The sequence below is a fragment of the Brachionichthys hirsutus genome, chromosome 13 (assembly GCF_040956055.1).
Source record: "Brachionichthys hirsutus isolate HB-005 chromosome 13, CSIRO-AGI_Bhir_v1, whole genome shotgun sequence".
Taxonomy (NCBI): domain Eukaryota; kingdom Metazoa; phylum Chordata; class Actinopteri; order Lophiiformes; family Brachionichthyidae; genus Brachionichthys; species Brachionichthys hirsutus.
Window position 1 is genome coordinate 7713575 of NC_090909.1, and position 20621 is coordinate 7734195.

The 20621-nt window shown below is 43.4% G+C and overlaps 2 protein-coding genes across 2 annotated transcripts in view; both read right to left on the reverse strand.

Annotated features, from left to right (window-relative positions):
* Window positions 1-15245, reverse strand: part of samd12 (sterile alpha motif domain containing 12) — a 29795-nt gene extending 14550 nt beyond the window's left edge. The window contains exons 1-2 of the mRNA XM_068747590.1: window positions 15156-15245; window positions 2167-2384 (exon numbers count right to left, since the gene is read on the reverse strand). Coding sequence (XP_068603691.1) covers window positions 2167-2384; window positions 15156-15168 — 231 coding nt within the window. The 5' untranslated portion in view covers window positions 15169-15245. The remainder of the gene's footprint in view (window positions 1-2166; window positions 2385-15155) is intronic.
* Window positions 15246-15858: 613 nt separating this feature from the next.
* Window positions 15859-19400, reverse strand: abrab (actin binding Rho activating protein b). The gene is made up of 2 exons (XM_068747189.1): window positions 18495-19400; window positions 15859-17298 (listed from the first exon to the last, which is right to left on the reverse strand). The coding sequence occupies exons 1-2, from the start codon at window positions 19259-19261 to the stop codon at window positions 16815-16817; spliced, it is 1251 nt and encodes a 416-aa protein (XP_068603290.1). The 5' UTR covers window positions 19262-19400; the 3' UTR covers window positions 15859-16814.
* Between the last annotated feature and the right edge of the window lie 1221 nt (window positions 19401-20621).

Consider the following 20621-nt stretch of genomic DNA (forward strand, 5'->3'; position numbering starts at 1 on the left):
TTAGCAGCACCTAACTATAAGTATATCAGAGTACATGATCAACACTTAAAGACCTTATATCCATCGGCTTATAATGACATCATAGTAATACATTCTTAAATGGGTATATGCTTTTTATAAAGGCTGAATATGGGGGGCAGACCTAATAAATGTAGCCTAATGGTAATTTATTTGGTCAGTTTCTCAGAATTACATTACGCTTGCAGAAGTTAAACCCGTCTCATCTCCTGATACATACTGCCCTCTAGTGGTGTAGCTGAACCCTGCTGTCACTACTCTAGCTCAACTACAGAGAAGTGTTGAGGAGGAGGAGGGTGGCTGCCATTAGTGCCATGTCGGATGACTGAATGGCTGTTTGCGACACGGAGCCCCGTGTCGTCGGCCCTCCTATCTCCACAGCTAATTAGCAGCTCTGCTTTGCTCCACTCACTCCACTTTCTCTCCACCTTGCTCAATCTCTCTCAGCCAGGGCTGGCAGGGGATGAAACTCTACCCCACTAATGAATCTCTTATATACAGAGGAGGGGATGAAACTGCATGCGTGTCCTGAGACCTGACCGAATAACATGCTATGCTGGGCAAGCTAATAAGCTCTCATCAGGAGCTGCTGTTAACAGGCAGTGCGAACCTCACCCCCCCCCCCCCCCCCATTTAGATCTGAGAAAGCACGAGTGTTCACAGTGTTTGACCTTGGGATTCGACAAGGTGCACGAAACATTTCAAGGGATGTTAACACTAAACAAGATACTCACCTTGGGCTTGATATTGATTCCGCTTGAGATGAGCTGATTTGCTATGGATGTTACAACCATCCACTCTGTCTAAATGCTACTTGATCCCTCGTGTTCAATCCCCGGCTCAGCCTGGGCTCAGTGACAAATACCACCATTCACAGGATACAGCGTCCACCGGATATATTAAATATAACGCCGACATGACCAAGCGTATCGATGGGTTTATTGGAGGCAGTTGGCTTTTCAAATGTCATGATCATTTGAAAATAATCATGCATAATTAAATAATTTATAATTTGTGTTAAGTTTAATAATTCTGCAGTGCACCAATTATATGGGCTAAATTCGGGTACTTTTGGTTGCCATGATGAACAGTTATGAAGATGATTTTTCATTAATAAATATGCAATTTACCATATCATTAGGGTGGCACGGTGGCGTAACGGGTAGCGCGGTTGCCTCAGAGAACAAACAAACTGGAGCGATTATGGACTCATAGCCATCAGATATTCAGAATCTCGAATCCAAATGAAAACAAATGTTTTTTATCTCTTTCCTGTTAGCAAATGTAAACTTAATCATTGACTTCATGAAGGGCTATGTCAATGTAGCTTTTGTTTGCATTTGCTTGTTCGCTTGTTGTTGTTGCTTCTTTTGATTTGCCACAGTGGCCAAAACAAATAGCAAATGGCACGACCACCAAAAAAATGGACATTTCCAATTAGAAAAATGGGATTTAAAAAGAGATTGCCTGAAGCAATCAGATTATTAATTTGATTACCTACTTGATGATAGATTTACACAATTACTGAACTTCGGTGAAGAGCCGAACGACCAACATGAATAATATAAATTCTGACCATCAATACATTTAGATGTATTATCACAGATTAAACAACTCAGTTTGCATGAAGCTGTTATAATTAGTTAACCTTCACTGGCTGTAAGTGTGAGCGTATGTGTTTGATTTTAACATCGAAAAACCCCATTTAAAGATCTGTTACAAATACACATCAACTCTGATTTACTTCTACTTTTTAATGTTGGTGTATAAAGATACAAAGAACAATTTATAACCCTTTGATGATGATCCAGATCAACATGTGGAAGGTGTAAATCTAATGAGGGGAATGAGCTGCTCGGCGGAGGTCTGCGCTGCCCGAGTGCTTTTCTAGTTTAGCCTGTTGTTCTCGGCTGCTTCAAACTCATCCACAATGTCTGTGATAAAAAAATAAAAAAATAAAAGAACCCATCATAAGATATGCAGAACAAACTCCTAATCTCCTCTCCGAAAACAGAATATGGTTGAGACGGCTGTATTTGACATATTTCAATTAAGTGACTTAAAGGACGCTGCATTAAAATGAAGACGCAATTAGGTATTGTGTCCGCAAGTAGAATCCTAATGAATTAAACAGACACCAACACTTACCCGGGTCAGCTCAGACTCGGAGACGGAGCGATGGGGCGGCAAACGCCGCTGGGACATCGGAGGCGTGACATCATGATAGCTCGAGCTGTCGTCTTCCAGCAGCACCGCCCCAGCATCCACCAACTCCTCCTCCTCCTCCTCCTCCTCCAGCTGTGACGTCATGTCCTCCGGACACACCTGGTGGTCGATGCCATTCTGGTTCAGGTTGCAGTGAACAGCTGTGCGGAAAAGTAAAGAAGGGGATGAGGCCGCCGTCTGGTTTACTGTATGAAAGTAACCCGAGGGGCACTTATCGAGTATACTGTCTGTATAGCTAGAAGTATTTAAACTACAAATCACAGCTGCAGTTACTGTACTGTAATCAAAGCTATACCTGGTGCTATTTAGCTGTATTTTCGTACCCGCAGAAAAAATTATACATAACATTTTCTCAGTCTGTTTACATTCTCATATTTCACTCTTGTTTTAAAAGCATCTTGGGTGATATCCATCTCTGTGTTGCGCCGCTACGTCTACTGATGCCATTTGTATTGCCGTTAAATCATATCAGTCCACCCACATTTAACCAATGCCATCAGAAAGCCACTAGATGGAAGCAGCTCACTAAGGATGCATGGCCGTAAGTCACAGATCCAAGACCAGCCAGTTAAAACTACATATTAATACCACGAAGGCGGTCATCCAGTATAGTTGCAGATATTTAAAAATGTATTTTAGCAATAAATTACAACAGGAAATAATAATAATAATAATAAATACTGCAATTCAAATGGAGACTTAAGAAACTGAAACTATGATATTTAAATGTAACCCTAAGTAGAATATCTTGTGATGAGTGCGGTACCTTGCCACAATCAGTTATCCATTGTGCTCCTTTCACCTCATGCATTGATGCATATTCACGAGGCATTTCCTCAAACCCAGAGTAGACATGCTCTCTGGATTTTGGACATGAAAGGGCTGAATTTCAAAACCAGCCACGCCTCCAGTATGCTTAGATAGATGCTGGTGATGTTTGGCTTGCAGTTAATTACTGATCGCTGCAACAGCAGGTTTCATCTTCAGCTAAAGAAGCATCTATTCTGTCAAAGTGGTTGCTGTGGTATTTTGTTGAAGAAAATTGATGCCCCCCCTCCCTCCCCCCCTCAAACAGGGCCTTGAGAGAATAATTCAAGCTCAAATCCTGAGAAGTGCGGGATGGATATCATTAATTGGAGTTCCCTGGGGGGGGGGGGGGGGGAGGTCACACATCTCAGTGATTTTATCTGATAAATGCGTCTGCGTCCACTTTCCTCCACGCCAGGTTTATTTTTAGTTTTCTTTTTCACTGGGCGAGTCAGGCTCAGGTACTATTTTCATCTCATCGCTCATTGATGCAGGCGCGGGAGCGACAGCCCGCGGTGAGCCGCAAGGTGTCGCAGAAATAAGCCTTTTGTAATTATGCAATCTGCCTCCTTGTTCTTAAAAAAAACGGACAGTTCATCTCAGTTGAGCCGAAGACCTCCCTGATCACACCTGAAGCTGGCTTCGTGAAACTGAATTCGACTTTTCAAGATTTCATTGCCGTGACATTGTAACTGGATGCATAATAAAGCATACACAAAAAGACTACGCATGTTGCAAATGGATATGTTGAATGACTATTTGTTGGACAAATTGGTGACGGCTAGGATTAAAATGATGACAGTTATATGCCAGCCCCCCCCCCCAAAAAATATCAGTTTGCTGGCAGGAAAGACAAGTTCAGGAAAACAGCCAATTAGCGACCGGCGTCAGGTCGCTGTCAGCGAACAATTGCAGCAACTCTGGCGCAGATGACGCTGATGGGAACACGACAACAACATCTGCTGCTGCCATTCAACATAACAGGAGGTCCCGTCCCCGGCCATGACATGATGCAAAGAAAACGCGGAAAAGGAGCATTTATTGCATCCTCCTCCATTCTCAGAATTTCATAAAAAATGACCAATAAAAAAAACAAAAAAAGGAAAACTGTAATTATTGTGCAATGTGTTAGAAATATATTTTTTAGCATTATCTATTCAGGAATAATGTTATATAGAGGTATCATGGTAGTTCCTCTCTTTAATTAAACATAAAGCTTCTGGCATGACGGTCTTCTCCAAATCACTGCTGTCCAAGCAAACATCTGAATCAGACAGTGATTGGTTGTGATGGCACCCACGACAGCCAATAGGAGTGTCCAATTCAGACATATGACTCTAGACATCAAACGCAAACATGGACTGAGACTGGATGGATACGCCCGGCCGTGGTTGATAATTCATGACGAGGCAGAACTGAGAGGATACACATCTGTGACATCACTGACATCACACCCATCATTGGAAGAAAAGGACCCAAAGGTACGAGATAAAACTGATCTTTGGAAGCTGCCTCACTCCTGGGTTTCAGATAGGTATACTGCAATGTCACCACTGAGGCAATGCATTATGCAAAGATTTTCTTTCCCCCCCCAATAATACACACTGCTAGTAAGTTACAAAACATCTGTTTGCACTTCGGTTGTCAGAGCTACAAACTATAAAAATACTTAACATTAAGCCTCAGCTCAGTTTAGCTGCAGCCGTAGCACAACACTGAGCAGCCTCAGGAATTATTTTCTGTGGAATGATTACTTTTACTCTGATATATATATATATATGCGAGGCTGCAGAACCTGCCGTTTGTGTCCCTGGCGTCTCATTTAAAACCCCGGGAACATACATGAGTGGGCCTCACTCTCAATGAAGCCAACTTGAGATGCGTGGCACGAAGCGTTGCTCCCTCTCCCTGCCGCCTCGCCTCGCAGCCCCATCCTTCTCCCCTCCGCCTCCTCACCCAGACTCAACACATGAATGCTGTGCAACAACTCTGGAGGAAGAAATTAATTATACATCTTCCGCTAAAAGCATCTAAACAATGGTGCAAGCAGGCTATAAGGATAGACGGATGACTAGATGAAAAGCGAGGGGGGGGAAGGAACACAACGCACAGAGGGAGGACAGTTGCACCCCTCCCTGTCCTTTTAAGAGACGAAGGGTGGGTGGGGAGGGAGACAGTTACTATATATAGCTCCATTCTCCCCCCTCTCCTCCCTTACATGCACTTTGCATGCATAGTGAGACAGACGAGGGAGGACGGCTGCCTCCTTTCTGCCCTTTCTTCTTTTTCTCAATGAGATTCAGAGAGACAGGGGGAGAGAATGAATGGAAGCTCACGTGGATGTGCTGAAGGACAGTTCCATCAGCGCAAGAGAGGAAGATGAGAGAAGAATCAGATTAATCTTATACAAGTACATCTCCCTTAATAAGACTTTCAACCAGGATTGTTATCGATATGTGGCGTTTAAAAAAAAAGAAAAATCCAACCAGAGCACTGTGTGGGATAAACTGCCGAGTCATGATACCTGTGCTATTTCACTGAGATCCTAGATCAGAGGAAGAAATGCACACACAGATCTGAACCTTCCACATCTTCACACACGCCTCAGAATACTGAATGGTATTTGATTTGAAGCCTCTTCTTTATATACACACACACACACCGGTATTATGGCATGCCGTTCAGGAACTTATTATATATATATATCAAAAGTGCTGGAATATATGGACCGAACTATGAAAAGTCTGAGAATATGGACCGAACTCTGGAATATATATATGAAAAGTCTGAGAATATGGACCGAAGTCTGAGAATATGGACCGAAGTCTGAGAATATGGACCGAAGTCTGAGAATATGGACCGAAGTCTGGAATATATATATGAAAAGTCTGAGAATATGGACCGAACTCTGGAATATATATTTTGATATATATATATTTGGATATTTTCATATATATATTCAGACATTTTCATATATATATTCAGACATTTTCATATATATATTCAGACTTTTTCATATATATATTCAGACTTTTTCATATATATATTCAGACATTTTCATATATATATTCAGACTTTTTTCGGTGCACGGGAATATATATTTGAAAGCCGCGGTGTAGTGGTTAGGGCTCCGCACTCACACCCCTGTTGCGCCTGTTCGGTTCCCGGTCGCGGAGCCAGATCGATCTTGTGTCATAAATGGAGTCAGCTCGAAATCTAGTGCCGGCAATCCTCAGTGAGGAGATAATGAACGCCCTGAAACAAATCCGCAGGTTTTTTTTTGAAACGCTCCTCTTAGACAGGATGTTTGACTGTATTTGTAATGTAATGCATGCTGTGGGTGTCCGTCTGACGCGCGACAAGTAACGTGATGGCTGGCGTGCCGACAGCTGATCGTCACGCCCCCTCGCTGGCCAAACTGTTTCTGGCTTCATACGGCACTTGACAGGTCACGTGACGGGGTCGAGGCTGCCTGCCCCGGAACATGCATAGCGCCGTTCTGGCTTTATACGGCGCTATGCATGTTCCGGGGCAGGCAGCCTCGACCGAACATGCATGCAGGCAGCCTCGACCGGAACTATGCATGTTCCGGGGCAGGCAGCTTCGACCCCATCACGCGACTTGTCAAGTGCCGTATGAAGCCAGAACAGTTTGGCCAGCAAGGGGGCGTGACGAACAGCTGTCGGCACGCCAGCCATCACGTGACTTGTCGCGCGTCAGACGGACACCCACAGCATGCATTACATTACAAATACAGTCAAACATCCTGTCTAAGAGGAGCGTTTCAAAAAAAAACCTGCGGATTTGTTTCAGGGCGTTCATTATCTCCTCACTGAGGATTGCCGGCACTAGATTTCGAGCTGACTCCATTTATGACACAAGATCGATCTGGCTCCGCGACCGGGAACCGAACAGGCGCAACAGGGGTGTGAGTGCGGAGCCCTAACCACTACACCGCGGCTTTCAAATATATATTCCCGTGCACCGAAAAAAGTCTGAATATATATATGAAAATGTCTGAATATATATATGAAAAAGTCTGAATATATATATGAAAAAGTCTGAATATATATATGAAAATGTCTGAATATATATATGAAAATGTCTGAATATATATATGAAAATATCCAAATATATATATATCAAAATATATATTCCAGAGTTCGGTCCATATTCTCAGACTTTTCATATATATATTCCAGACTTCGGTCCATATTCTCAGACTTCGGTCCATATTCTCAGACTTCGGTCCATATTCTCAGACTTTTCATATATATATTCCAGAGTTTGGTCCATATTCTCAGACTTTTCATAGTTCGGTCCATATATTCCAGCACTTTTGATATATATATATATAATAAGTTCCTGAACGGCATGCCATACGGTATATATATATATATATATATATATTTTTTTTTAAAGCAGATGCTTTAAGATGTCTGAGTCGCTCTCTTGTTTTCTTTTAGGTCAGGATTGTCTCCATCATGTCAGTAGAGAACGGTCAGATGGAGCTCACATGACGATACCAGCAAGATCATAATATTTATCAGATTCCTTTCAGTATTATCTTCATCCTATGATATTTAGGTGTCAATGCGCTGAAGCCAACATTGTGGAGATGATCCACTTTATGTGACGATTCAGAGGTGAACTTTCTAGAGATTCCTCTTTAGCCTGCTTCTGTTTCTCTCTCTGACGTTTAAGTTTAATCTGCACGCAACAATAAATTCTGGAATCGTATCTGCCGCTTTCCACTGTCCTTTGTTGATGTTTTGTCTAATCAGCAATCCAAAGACCGAACACACAGTGTTCAGAAACAAGATAAAAAGTCTGTTTGCACTTTGAGCTAATGTGAATATTTTCTGGAACAGAGTTTAATGAAATGCTTGGCTTTAAACAGGACCCATAAGAACATGTCATCATGAATGCAATGAATGCAGAAACCCAGCTGAAAGTAAATGTTTTCGGGAAGCAACACACAGTTAAAGCAAGCAGCGTCCAAGCCTGCTTCACAGCCTGTACCGGTTCAAAGGGAAACCACCCTGTGATCAAAAGTGAAGTCTGCTCTGTGTGGGCAGTCAGGGCCACAGTGACGGCCTTCTCATTGGCTGATTCTCAAAGAGGAGCAGCAGGAACCGTTTGTGTATAAAATCAACTGTATGACCCAGAAAAGAAAAGAAAGGCCATGCTGATCCAGGTGGACCAACGGGAAAGAATGAAAACGCTCTGAACGCCAGCTTTGAAACCTCTGCCTTAGGGAAAAAGTTCACAGCCTTCCCACAGTCATGTGCACAATGGAAAACGCGTGGGCGTTTTCATTCCAAAAGCAACTCTGGCAGCAGAGGTGGCCCGGCACCAAATCGACAGGATCTCATCAGAAGGACGTTGCAGCTGCACTTTTAGTGCATGAATCACTAATCAGTGTAATTCTGGTAAGAGCAAAGCAGTTCAAGAATTGGCACACGCACACACACACACACACACACACACACACACACACACACACACACACACACACACGAGTGATACAGATTCCTGTTACACAATAACAAATATTTTAATGAGAAGATCGTTGAAGTTTAGAGAGCGAGATGGGCGCAGAAGCACATCGGCTTCAGTGTGGGACGTTTGGGGATGGGGGGGCTCACTGCTCAGTGAGAGGAAATGCAGGGCAAAGAGAAGATTTCCAAAGACGATGATATCTTTCGTCATTTTTGATCTTCAGAAAAAGGAGGAAACCTTTGCGCTCCAAGACAACCACGAATGCCCGACTGAAGTTTGCAGGAATAAATGTAAGACCAGGACTTTCATAAGTAAACCCAATGCAGCATTCCAGGAGAGACATTAATAGCAACGCCACGGTGAGGGAATGGCTTTGCTGCAGAAGGACCTGTGCGGCTCACATCATAGAATACACCATAACTTTTACCACGTATCAGAGGGTGCTTAAGGAACACGTTAGAACATCTGTAAGAACATTAAAGCTGAAGCTGAACTTGACCCTGCAACATGACAAGGACCCAAAACCCGAAACACAGCAGTAAATCCACAGAGGATTTAAGAAACGGCGAGTTCCGGGTCGGCCAACGGAAAGCCCAGATCTTAATCCCATTTAGATGCTGTGAGGTGACTTGAAACAGGCTGCACATGCAAGAAACCCCTAAAACGTCTCACACCTGGAAGAATTCTGTTTACTGTCATCCTGTTATTGTCCTCGCTTTGTTTTATGGGTAAACATGGAAATGAATGATCAAAGATTTGGACCATGTGCGTACAGTAGAATCTGTCAGCTCTAACCGCCAGGCAAAGAAAGATTTCCAAGAGAAATACTGGTCTTAGAATAACCTTTCATGGATAAAAAAAAATCAAAAAACAGATTTGTAGAAAAATCTAAATTTTAAAAAGGGGAAATAAAATAAAGATAAATAGTGACACTAAAAATGAGGCTGCATGTTTTAAAATGAGAAACATGCAGCATTCACGTTTTGGTGCTGATGTGTAGCTCATTTCTACTTACAGGTACGCACCAGAGCTTCCTTTACATTCATATGCCAGATATGAAGACGATAAGGATCGCCTTCATACCTTTGAAAGTTAAGACATGGGACAACTCGTCCAGCCAGACAGACTCCCTGCCGGGCTGGTAATTCACCGTGACATCCTATCAAAAGTTAACTGCACAAACTTCACAGACGGGTGTCCCTCTCCAATCCCGGGGGGGCTAGATCCCACTCGGTCCTGCGTCAGGCAGGAGCAGATGAGCTATGCTTTGAAAATGTCTCAGCTGCAGCAAACGAGGAGAGGATAGAATAAGAAAAAGGTAGTAGAGAGGAAGTGAAGAGGAAGAAAGAGTTGTAAGGAGTGAGAGAATGAAAATGAGTCAGAGACAGAGCTGGAAAGAAAAATAGTGAAGCGACCCACTTTACGGCAGAAACGCACAGAAGCTAAATATAACCCCGGTTGACTCCGGCTCAGCGTGAAGCACCGTGAGGCAAACATTCTCTGCTTCAGTAACTGTATTGTTTTAATTTAGAGCTCAGTAACCTTTATCAACACAAACTTCCTCTTCCTGATGAGAAGGGACTATTGCAGAGGAGAAACGTTTTTCTGGGTCATGACAGCGAGACACTGCGCAAAGTTCACAGAGCTGCAAAAAAAGCTGCAGACACTGTCAATAAATCAAACAAAAGTGATCAAAAGGATAGGATTCACATCCTTGTCAAACTCTGCAATGATAACTAAAACACAAACATCTGACAACAGTTTTGATTGATTTTACTGAAGTTAAGTATCATTCACAGAAACAATTTTGTTAATCCTGGTAACTGCTACCAAAGAATTTATAATACTACCATAGGATATTTCTACCAGTAACCTACCACAAAAGAATGTACAATGACTGAGATCACAGAATATAAAAACACACACAAAAAAAAAAATCCCTTCGTATTGAAGGTCAATCACGCATTTGAGCTGCGGTGTGAATCTTGGGCCAAAGATCAGCGGATTAAAATTTGGAACCGATTTAATTTCTGGATCATTTTTCTCCCCTTACTTCACCTCCTTTCTTGAACAATTTTATAAAAATAATAATAGGTCAAACAATCAAAACACCTAGACATTGACAGCTCACCAAGAACTTGTCTTGTATACACACAACATTTACACAATAGGCCGGCGGTTCTGCCAAACGGCATCAAACACGGACATCCCGAGACACAGAATGCAACAGTTCCCCATCTCTATTCTATTCCCCATCGCCGCCTGCCCTTACAGCAACACAAACACCCCTATCTGGAGCGCCAGTTCACTTCCCCGCGCCTTTATGTAAAAGGTACCCATGGAGTGTGATTAAGGTTGGAGCATCAATGCCAAACTCAATCCATTGTCTAACTGAACTGGGAAATTGACCCGCAGGTGGTTCGAGGGCAATGACAGTAGTATCATGCAGAGAGGTAGAACCAGTACGCAGACGTATAATGCCAATTTGGAGTCATTCAAACTGATTACATGTGTCAAAAGAAAGGTCCCCTATTAATATCATTTTTAGTTGACTCAAACTACCAATGTTAAACCATTAAAAATTCCTGGAGCAGGTTTCCAATGAAGTAAAATCATCTCGTGATATCATCATCTGGAGTACAATGAAACAACAATTTAGAAGTGACAATAGGATTAGTGGAGGAATGCACTAGTTGTCATTAACAGTGATTCTGTTCTTTGCTTGGACACATTTCTTCTCACAATGGTCTCCTGCATTGTAACTGAAATAGAATCTGTTTTTGTCTGGAAGCTTTCAGTGTGCGTTGGAAGAACTTCATTCAGGGTGCCATCTTTTACACATTTTTTTTTCTTAAAGCACCAGATAAGAATTGCAGTGTTAGAATCAGATGTTATGTTCCATTGCCACCACTTATAATACATTACATTTAAAAGACAAGGGCCAAACTCATAATTACATACAGCAGCTTTTCTGACCATGTAGAGCACTGCTGTCAGTGACACCGTTAAATATTGTTTTAACTTTAGTTTGTTGTATTTCAATTTGACATTACACTCCTTTGACTAAATCATCCTCTTGACCATGTAGAGCATAAACATATAACTTATGCATTACTGCCAAAGCGCACACTGCTACTTTAAATGGTGTTAGAACAATCACCGCAGCGCTGGCAGCTAAAGACACCTTTCACCTGACAGTTTACGTGGACACATTTAATCGGATTAAAAATGCTTCATGTACACACCCAAATCGGAATACTCTGACCCGATCAAGATTTTATTCCGATCGAGAGGGGTGGTTTATACCGATTTATAATCCGATCCGGGCGCATGAAAACGCTTATTCCGATGTTTCGGTACAAGCCGTCCTTACTGCGCATGTCTGACGTCAGCGATAGTTGAAGCAGAGCGAGCGGAAGACAGAACTGGTCTGTATCTGAGACAAAAATGTTGCCGGAGATATTAAAGGATGAAAGTAACGGCACAAATGGGGGAAACGGGCAAAATAACGCCAACGTTTCAAGCAGAAAAGGGCGGAGCGATGTTTTGTTCACAACGGAAGCCGATACGGCTTCTTCTTCTTCTTCCATTTCCAGTACATTTGGTTAAATCGTGCATGTCAAAATAATTTATTCCCATCGAAAGTGTGACGCATGAACACGCAAGTCCTAATCGGATCAATATTTTTACGGTCCATGAACACAGTGCATCCGGTCATACCGGTAATTTTAATCCAAACTCTGATCGGGTTAAAGACATTTTGTCCATGTACACGCAGCCTCCTTCCATCTACACCCACTCAGCGGCACACAAACCGTCTGCGTTCTGCAGCTTCAATCAGTCAGCAGAACAGAGACCGTTGTGCTCATCAGGGACTGCAGCCAAACCCGCTGCCAACTTTCTGCACTTGACATGACAGGGTTGCCAAATGCTGCAACATAGTCACAAAAAGCACAGTCATCGTTTGCGAGATCGGCCAGAAGGCTAAAAGTGTTTTGTGATGGTGGCAAGACTGATGAAGGATTGGAGCAATATTTCCCTCGACCTTAATCGACTTGACGCTCAGACGTCATCCATAAAGAAGAGGATAGATTTTGCTCTAGTCTCTTGACACAGACAAGGACACACATTGACAGACATGTTAACGGTACATTTTAGAAGTCCAAATAGAGAAGACACAAATCTTCTAAACTGCGAGTGCATCACTCAGCAGAAAATGCATCAGCTTTAAACGAAAAGGATCTTCACATGCAAAAACGGCGAGTGATTTACAATTCAAATTGACTAAAGGGTGTAGCATGAAGCGTGTCGAGGCTACAGGTGGCAGATTCACGCTGTGAGCGACATGAATATGGAAATGCACCAGTACAATTCTCAACATCTTCTCCTCTACTTGTGATTCTGTGCTGCGCTTATTTCGGATGCAGTGTTTTAAATCCTGATAAGGTAGTTCTGCTAAGGTAGTTCTGCAAATTAAAATGGGTTTTCAGATCTGTAAGTTCTGGTGCTGCAGCGTTAATTAGCACAACTCTTGTTCTATATATGGTAGAATTCAAATAGACATTTTGGTTTCCCTATAATTACATTAGAAGCTTGACCGTGTGGCACTAATGCCTGTAAGGTGAACATGAAACTTCACCGGAGCATGCAGTCAGTTAGGTTAGCTTAGCATGCTGATTATCTAGCCTGACAATGTCCAAAAGTAATGAAAAGTAGTTATTAGCTCATTTTAAAATCATGAAAAAACTTTGATCTGCTTTGATAATAAATGGACGGCACTTATATAGCCCGAAGTGTTTCACAATTAGGCCTCGCATTCACCCATTCATGCACTCATTCACACTCCAGTGGACGGCTGCTACAAACCAAGGCACTGCCAGGCCCACTGTGTGTAATTTGGGGTTGAGTGTCAGTGAAGCGGAGTGAAGTGTTGCCCGGTCTGAACTTTGTATCTGCCTAAAAATCATTGCGTGGATGGAAATACACCTAATTAATGTGTCTAGCCCCATTTTCACATGAGACTAGAACACAATGCAACCAGGCCAAGACCCAAATACTCGCCCATAGAAGCGTAAAACTAAGTCAACAAACAAAGAGATATTTTCATATTCCACAGTCTCTGCTCTGAAAAACGGTTCGCTAGTTCAGGTCTACTTCTTCCCATGCCATGCAGGAAACACAACAGAAGCGACAACCATTTACTCAGGCATTACACTCAACATTAGAATTATATACTCCATGATTTCAATGCATTGCCCTGGCATCTTGTCTTGTTTGTGTTGTTTTTTTACTTGTGCAAGAGGACCAGAGCCCATTCCTGCATTTTGTTTGGAAGCCAAAGATCCACTATTTCTACCCACCAGAGCACAACACAATATTGGCTTCGGCTACACATGCCAGCCGAGTCACCCTGTAGACAGAGTATATATATATATATATACACACACATACAAGATGATTACACAACAATGTTTTCCAATGACATTTCCTGCATTCCCTGTCATTTTAATCCCATTTCCTCCTGAGCAAGACAACTATGTTGTTGTCCAAATAGTTCCGGTCCGAATCCAGTACCAGTACAAAAAACAACAAAGCAAAACATGATATTTCACATGTGCGTCTGTTTTTTGGGTCTTCATCGGGGGCAAGTAGGACAACGACAGCCCTCGGTATGCAGCTCTTCCTGCCTTTACATTCTGATTTGTAAAAATGAAAAAGTCCACTCATATGAATCGAACGGAGGAAGAAGAGGAGAAAACAGATTCTGGCCAAACACCAGATGTGGACACAAAACGCCCTTCAACAGCAGAGATGAGCAAACTGAGCGACACATGAGGTCACGCCAGTCACACCTGCAGAAAACGCGCGCGCACACACACACACACACACACACGACAAAAGCCTTGGGATGGACAGAGTCAGCTCAAGGGAATGCGTGTGACAGCCCCCCGCCCCCCCCCCCCAACATACCTCTCATTGGATTCTGGATCCACAAGATGCCTCCGATCAGGTGAGGAGACTGGCCCAGCATCACGAGTCACGAGTGTTCGTCACCTCTAATGTCCGGATCACCTTACCGACAATCACTTCAGCCAGTCCACGTGACACACGCACACGCAAACATACACACCTGCTGCCTCAGCCGCACTGGCTCTTGTAGAACAGGATGAGCGCGCACACGGCTCTCTATTGCGCCGCGCCGCAGCACAGCAGTCTCCGCAAAGAACAAATCAATTTCAATCAATCAATAAACACGAAACACTCCGCCCCGCGGCGCAACGGTGTCCTCCCGGGGACACGGCGTGGCTGCCCCGACGCTCCGACGTGACAGCCCTGTTAACCGCGGCGCTCACGACCAGGCGCGCACGTACAGCAGTAGCAGCAGCAACATGAACGCGGGATTAAACTGCGCGTGAACACGGATGATCCCCCGCAAGACTGTCAGCGGGTAGTCAACTTAATAGGAGACGGCGGGGGGGGGAGAGAGCAGGGGCAGCTCCGTCACCCAATCACAGGCTGACCCGGCTGGACGCGTGATGGAGCGTGAACAGGAGATAGAAGCGTTTCCGTCACTGCGGACAGCGCAGGTTCACGCGCCTTACCTTCCACGGCCATGGCGCGACTCCGCGGACTCGGGGCGCAGGTGGAATGTCAACGCGCTCTCATTGCGCCTTGCTTGGTGCGTTATCATCACTTACTTTGCTGCGGGCAGGCAAGCCGGAGCGCACAGCTGGTGCCGCGCCCCCCAAAGGATCCTGGGAAATGTAGGCTCAGCTGCTTTCTGCTGTATGAAGGAAGGTTTTTTTTTTTTTTTATCCTTTTTTGCATTGCGTTAAGAGGTTCGACCCGACCCGTTCTTATTTAGTGACTTAAGCGTAAAGATAACTAGAAGCCAGAAATCAATAAAGATTCCAGCGAGCAAACGGCAACGCTTCTGCAAGAACACAAACAGGTTTCTGAAAAGGTCAAAAATATAGTTCTTTAGCCCCAAGTCTCTCTCTCACACACACACACACACAGTTAAGGGGAATATAACACATTCCATAAATAATAATTATCCAGAGGGGAATAAAAGCAGTCAATCTGTTGAGTGCAGGTACATTCAAGACTGCACTGTTATCTCTTCTGTGTCTTTACAGGCTTGATAGTCGAGCAGGTTAGTCAGCGTTACACAAAGACTGGTGGAACGAAGACAATGCTGCAGGCTTTGTGTGTTTGCGCCCACAGAGTGGAACGCCGTAAAGCCCGTCTGCCACACACCCACAGACGCAGCTACGCCCTGAAGGAAGAGATTTACAGTATAGCTTTTGTAGTGTGTATTTATTTATTTATTTATTTAATGAAAGCTTCTCATTAAAGAGGAGGATACGTCACCTGCAGCAGTAACATGTCCAAGGGAAGACATGCTTATGTTTAGAGCCGGACAGACGCTTCACGCAGGGCCCAGCCTGCCAGCCTTTCCACATGGAATTTGTTTGTGTAGTTTTTTTTTTTATGACCGATATCCTTCAGTGATAGATCAGACAACGTGACAGTATGAGGAAGTCGTCAGCATGCTTGTTGTCTGTGGTGCATTCCAGGCATCACGTCATGTTCTTTTCTTTTGCCTCCTGATTTGTTTTAAGTTCTGCTCGGCCAGCCTCCTGGGTTTTTCCCACCATGTCCTTCGTCTTTTGTTCTCGTCACAAACAAGGAAATGTTTTCACACGTGCGCCAATTACAGAAAATAGAAAGGTTAAAAAAAAAAAAGATCAAACAGAACATACATTTTGGAGGGGGAAGAATTCCGCAACGAATAAAAAAGGCTTGATATGCTTGTTTCTAATGTGCCTGCTGATACTTTTTATTAATTTATGAATGAAGTGCAATGACAGGGATAGACTTGTTAAATTAAAATGTCCTAGTAGATGTTATTTCATGCTTTGTGGAAAGCAAAGTCAGCGTCTGCCACACGGTCAACCTTTGCATTAATCATACCAGGCTAGTCTAACAGGCTGTGATCTGCTCCGTTCCTCCGCATTGTGTCTTCTACAATATAATAAACGCTGAGCTGCAGGTCTTCAGGCAATGAAACCCAACCCCTGAATTACTGTGCTACACTGCTGCAAAGCCGCATGGTGATTTGGTACATGAACGAGTGAACACACCCAGGTCAAACCGCACCTTAAACCCTCAAACCCTTCTTCTTGAGTGTTATCTTCCATTCCCCCGCCTCTCACTGTAAGAGGATTTCCAGCATAGCTTTGACCCAGGTGTTAACATCACACGAGTAGAGTAATGATCACCCCATCGTCCTGGCCTTGCCACAGCATCTCGCCATCAAACGCTACCTTTCCGTGCTTCCTGGCTCTCATCAGAATCCCCACCACTTTGTCAGAGATCCGAACGTATCTTTCAAACAGTTCTCCGAAAGTAATGCGATTCTGTCCATCCGGGCCAGGATGAGCCATCGTCCTGATCACATAGCACATGTCATCTATCTCTCGGTGGATGTGCTTCTCGGCCCGTTGGGCTCTCTCTGCCGTTTTGGTGCCCTCCTTGGGGCGGCCATAACCCTCTTGGCCCTTTTGGATCCGAAGGGACATGGAGTAGTCATAGTCAAAAGATTCGCTGAAGGGGTTGAGCTTCTGGTTCACTGTGTGCTCTGAGGCCCAGGTCTGCCAGCGGCTCTTGAGGTTCCCCACAGCACTGTTTTTCTTTGACAGGGCTTTAATCTTGCTGGCATCCCCAGCCTCCTCTTTGTACCTGGGAGGGATGTCAGATTGTATTAAAATTCAATGAGCGTCAAGAAGAAGAAATAAACACACGCCTTCCCTCTCTCTTCTTTTGCCCCCATTGATTTCTGGACTTCATTTGTGTTTTCTTATTTATCTCCTAAACCTTCCTTAGGTCTGACTGCATCAATGGGAATATTAAAGTCACAATTAAACAAAGATGAATCATACATACAATTTACATTATTTTTGTACCTTTATAATTTGTTATTATAATTATTAGAGGATTTAATTTGTCCTCTAAAAATAGGATGGGTTAATTGCATTGAAGACTGTACAACCCCTTGGGTGACACTGGGGGTCCCTGGCAGTGGATCGCTGTCTGTGTCGGTGGCGTCTGTCAATTCTACCATCTGAATAGACACCTGTCAGAGACACTTCACCAATTACTCCTTCTACAAGAAATAACTCTGTGGGAGAAGGTGGAGGGATTCTTATGGGGGGGTTATTTTTCCGGTTTTTATTTTTCTCAGTATTTTGTGCTTGTGCTAACTCAATATTTACACTAACGCATGTGTTTCGGTGCATCTCATTTCAGTCTAGCCTGAACCAGTGCCCACATTTTGAGGGTGCATTTCCTTCAGATATATTGAGTAACTTAGAACTTCAGAGTGAAAACCAGATTAAAATTGTGGTTCAGCTACTTTCCCTGTCAAAGTTGAAAATGTACAGTTGTAAAAAAAAAAACATTTAAGTCAATCATGTGAGTTGAATCCCATAAATTCTAAATTGAAAACACTCACATTGCAGCCAAAGTATCCTCGATTGCTTGGAAATGGGAAAATTCATCTTTGGTTTCTGATTCCTCGTCAAGAGTGATTTTACAGCAAACCAATAAAGGAAACATTTGAAATATTATCCTATGAAATATTTCTGAATCAGGCACGTGATATTAATATTGATATCATTTTACCTCCCACTCTGCAAACTGTGTACAGCTGGGTGTCAAATCATTTAATGAATAAAGTAAATAAAGATAGTCGTCTATCACTGTCTTTCTCTCTACAACAAGCTCTTGTTTGCATTCACAGTTGTTATAGAAGTCGCACCTCAATATCTATTTTCTGAAGGAAATGTCTCATTTAGCAGCTGCAGAGGCTTCATTTGAACCCAATAAGATGAATCTCCCCTACTGGAAATAAGACATTCAGCACTATCCATTCTCACCGTTGGACTGTGGACCGTTTAATCTTCACTGCTGCCTCGGAGTCTGAGTCTTTGTCTTCGGTTTCTTTAACAGAACTTCTCCCGTGTGCTTGAGTCTCCTCTATGCTCAGTGTGTTCTTTTTTCCCTCAGGATGTCCACCGTTATCTTCATCACCAACATAGCCATATCCCCCATGTGGTTCTCCTTGTTTTCCATGCTCCTGACCTTTCTCCACTTGTCTCCAACTCTTGGTCAGAGACGATACCATGTTGGAGCACTTTCTGCGCCGTGTCGGAGAGCTCGTCTTCTTCAGAAGCCTGTCAATTTCTTCATTGGACGGCAGAGACTCTCTATTGATCTTTCCGGCCAGGAGTCCTACGCCAGCTCCTTTCTCCTGGACTCCGCTGGTCACTGTCTTCACCACCTGCCTCACCTTGATGGGAGATGCAACCAGCAGCTCGTCTGAAGTTTCAAAGGTTTCCTCGTGAGGAGTTGCAAACTGTTGAGCCTCTCCAGGATGGGTGACATGATTGTTGGAGTCTGTTGACTCTGCAAGGTCAAGAGGTTTCTTTTTCAGAGTCCGTGTCTGTCTGGGCTTCTCTGTTGGTTCTCCCAGGGATGATGGGGACCAACCACTGGGTTCACTGGCCTGCTTCTCTTCATTCTCCTTCGCCCAGTGCTGCCAGCTGCTGGTCAAGCTGCACACCATGCTCGCGCGGAGCTTCTTGATATTCCTGTTGGCGGGTGGTTGCCTATGGGAAGCTTGAGCGGCCTGTTTGCCAGACATCTTTAGTATTAATCTGTTAATTCAGGCACAATTAATCCAGCGATGTGATCTTGTTATACGGCTGTCAGATTAGCTTGAACATATTAATCTCTTTGTTTGCTGGCCCTTGTCTTCGCTCTGCTGCTTCCCACCCTCACTCCTGAGGCTGCAGCGCTATAATGGGGAGAGCAAACCCTAACATGACGGTGGAAAGTATTCCAGTCATCCCAGGCTACCAACCTGATCCTCTTTCCCTGACACCAGTCCCCCCCCCGGGTCTCCAGTTTCATCACAAATTGTGGCGCTTGCCAGGAGAGTTAAAAGGGGCAGTAGAGCAGAGGGAGGTACATTTGATTGGCAAGTGTACAAACACAAAGATCATTCAAGGCATGCTGCTAAATATTTATCACCTATTAAACAAATAAAACCTTTCCAAGAAAAAAACAAGTGAAACATTTACACAGGCTTAAAGTACTCAAGGGAAATTAATTGAAAAATGTCTGCTTAATTATTTTTAGACATTTTAAGACAAAAGCACTCAGAGAGCGCAGACGTCCGCCAAGCAGCTCAGTCCCCTCATTAGATTTACACCGTCCGCACGGTGATCTGGATCATCGGCAAAAGGTTCTAAAACCAACCAATTAACTAATGTAACTAATTCTTCTTATGTCCCCCCAAAAAACCCAAGAACCAATTTTTTTTTAAAGTAATACATCACTCTTGTCCATAGGAATAAAAGTATGCCAAAATAAGGATTATTCATAGAAAACCAAATTAAAGGTATCAAATATTGTGCAGAAATTCTCCGGAAGGCCTAAATCAGTATCAATCCTGTATCTGCTTTTGCCTTTCTATTAAATCTTCCCATGATAGCCATTTGTGATTTTCTTAAAATAGTTCTGGGTAACAATCGATGAAAGGTGTGTCCTTGATTTTCTCGTGTTCTGTTTCCATGAAACCCCAATAAGCCAACAGCAGGTGAAGATTGCATCCTTGGAGAGAAGTAGTGAACACAGGAGTTAGCAAAGCACCCTGGTCCAATAGAAGCGTCCAATATATAATGAGCGCACCTCAAAATCAATTTTAGATGTAACCGGAAGCCATCGCAGAGCAGCTAAAACTGGATTAATGTTCTCCTCCCTTCTCTTGGCTCTCGGATGCCTAAATAAGGATGCCAGTATAATGTGTTTCCCTTTAAAATGTTAGTGGTGTCCAATTTTGTTCTTATTCCACTGCTCTCAATATGTAATAGCTATAAAATGACATGCCTGCCTGTTGCTGTGACCAAAGTGACTGCAGTTCAGTACGTACAAGACAACACAATCCAACTTGCATTTTCCTGCAAAACATTAGTGAAGTAATACAAATGTACGAACAACAT

Excerpts from the sequence above, each read along its gene's own strand:
- abrab (XM_068747189.1), bottom strand. The coding sequence starts at position 19,261 with ATGTCTGGCAAACAGGCCGCTCAAGCTTCCCATAGGCAACCACCCGCC. Across the intron at positions 17,299-18,494 it reads AAACGGTCCACAGTCCAACG|GTACAAAGAGGAGGCTGGGG; the intron begins GTGAGAATGGAT and ends CATCCCTCCCAG.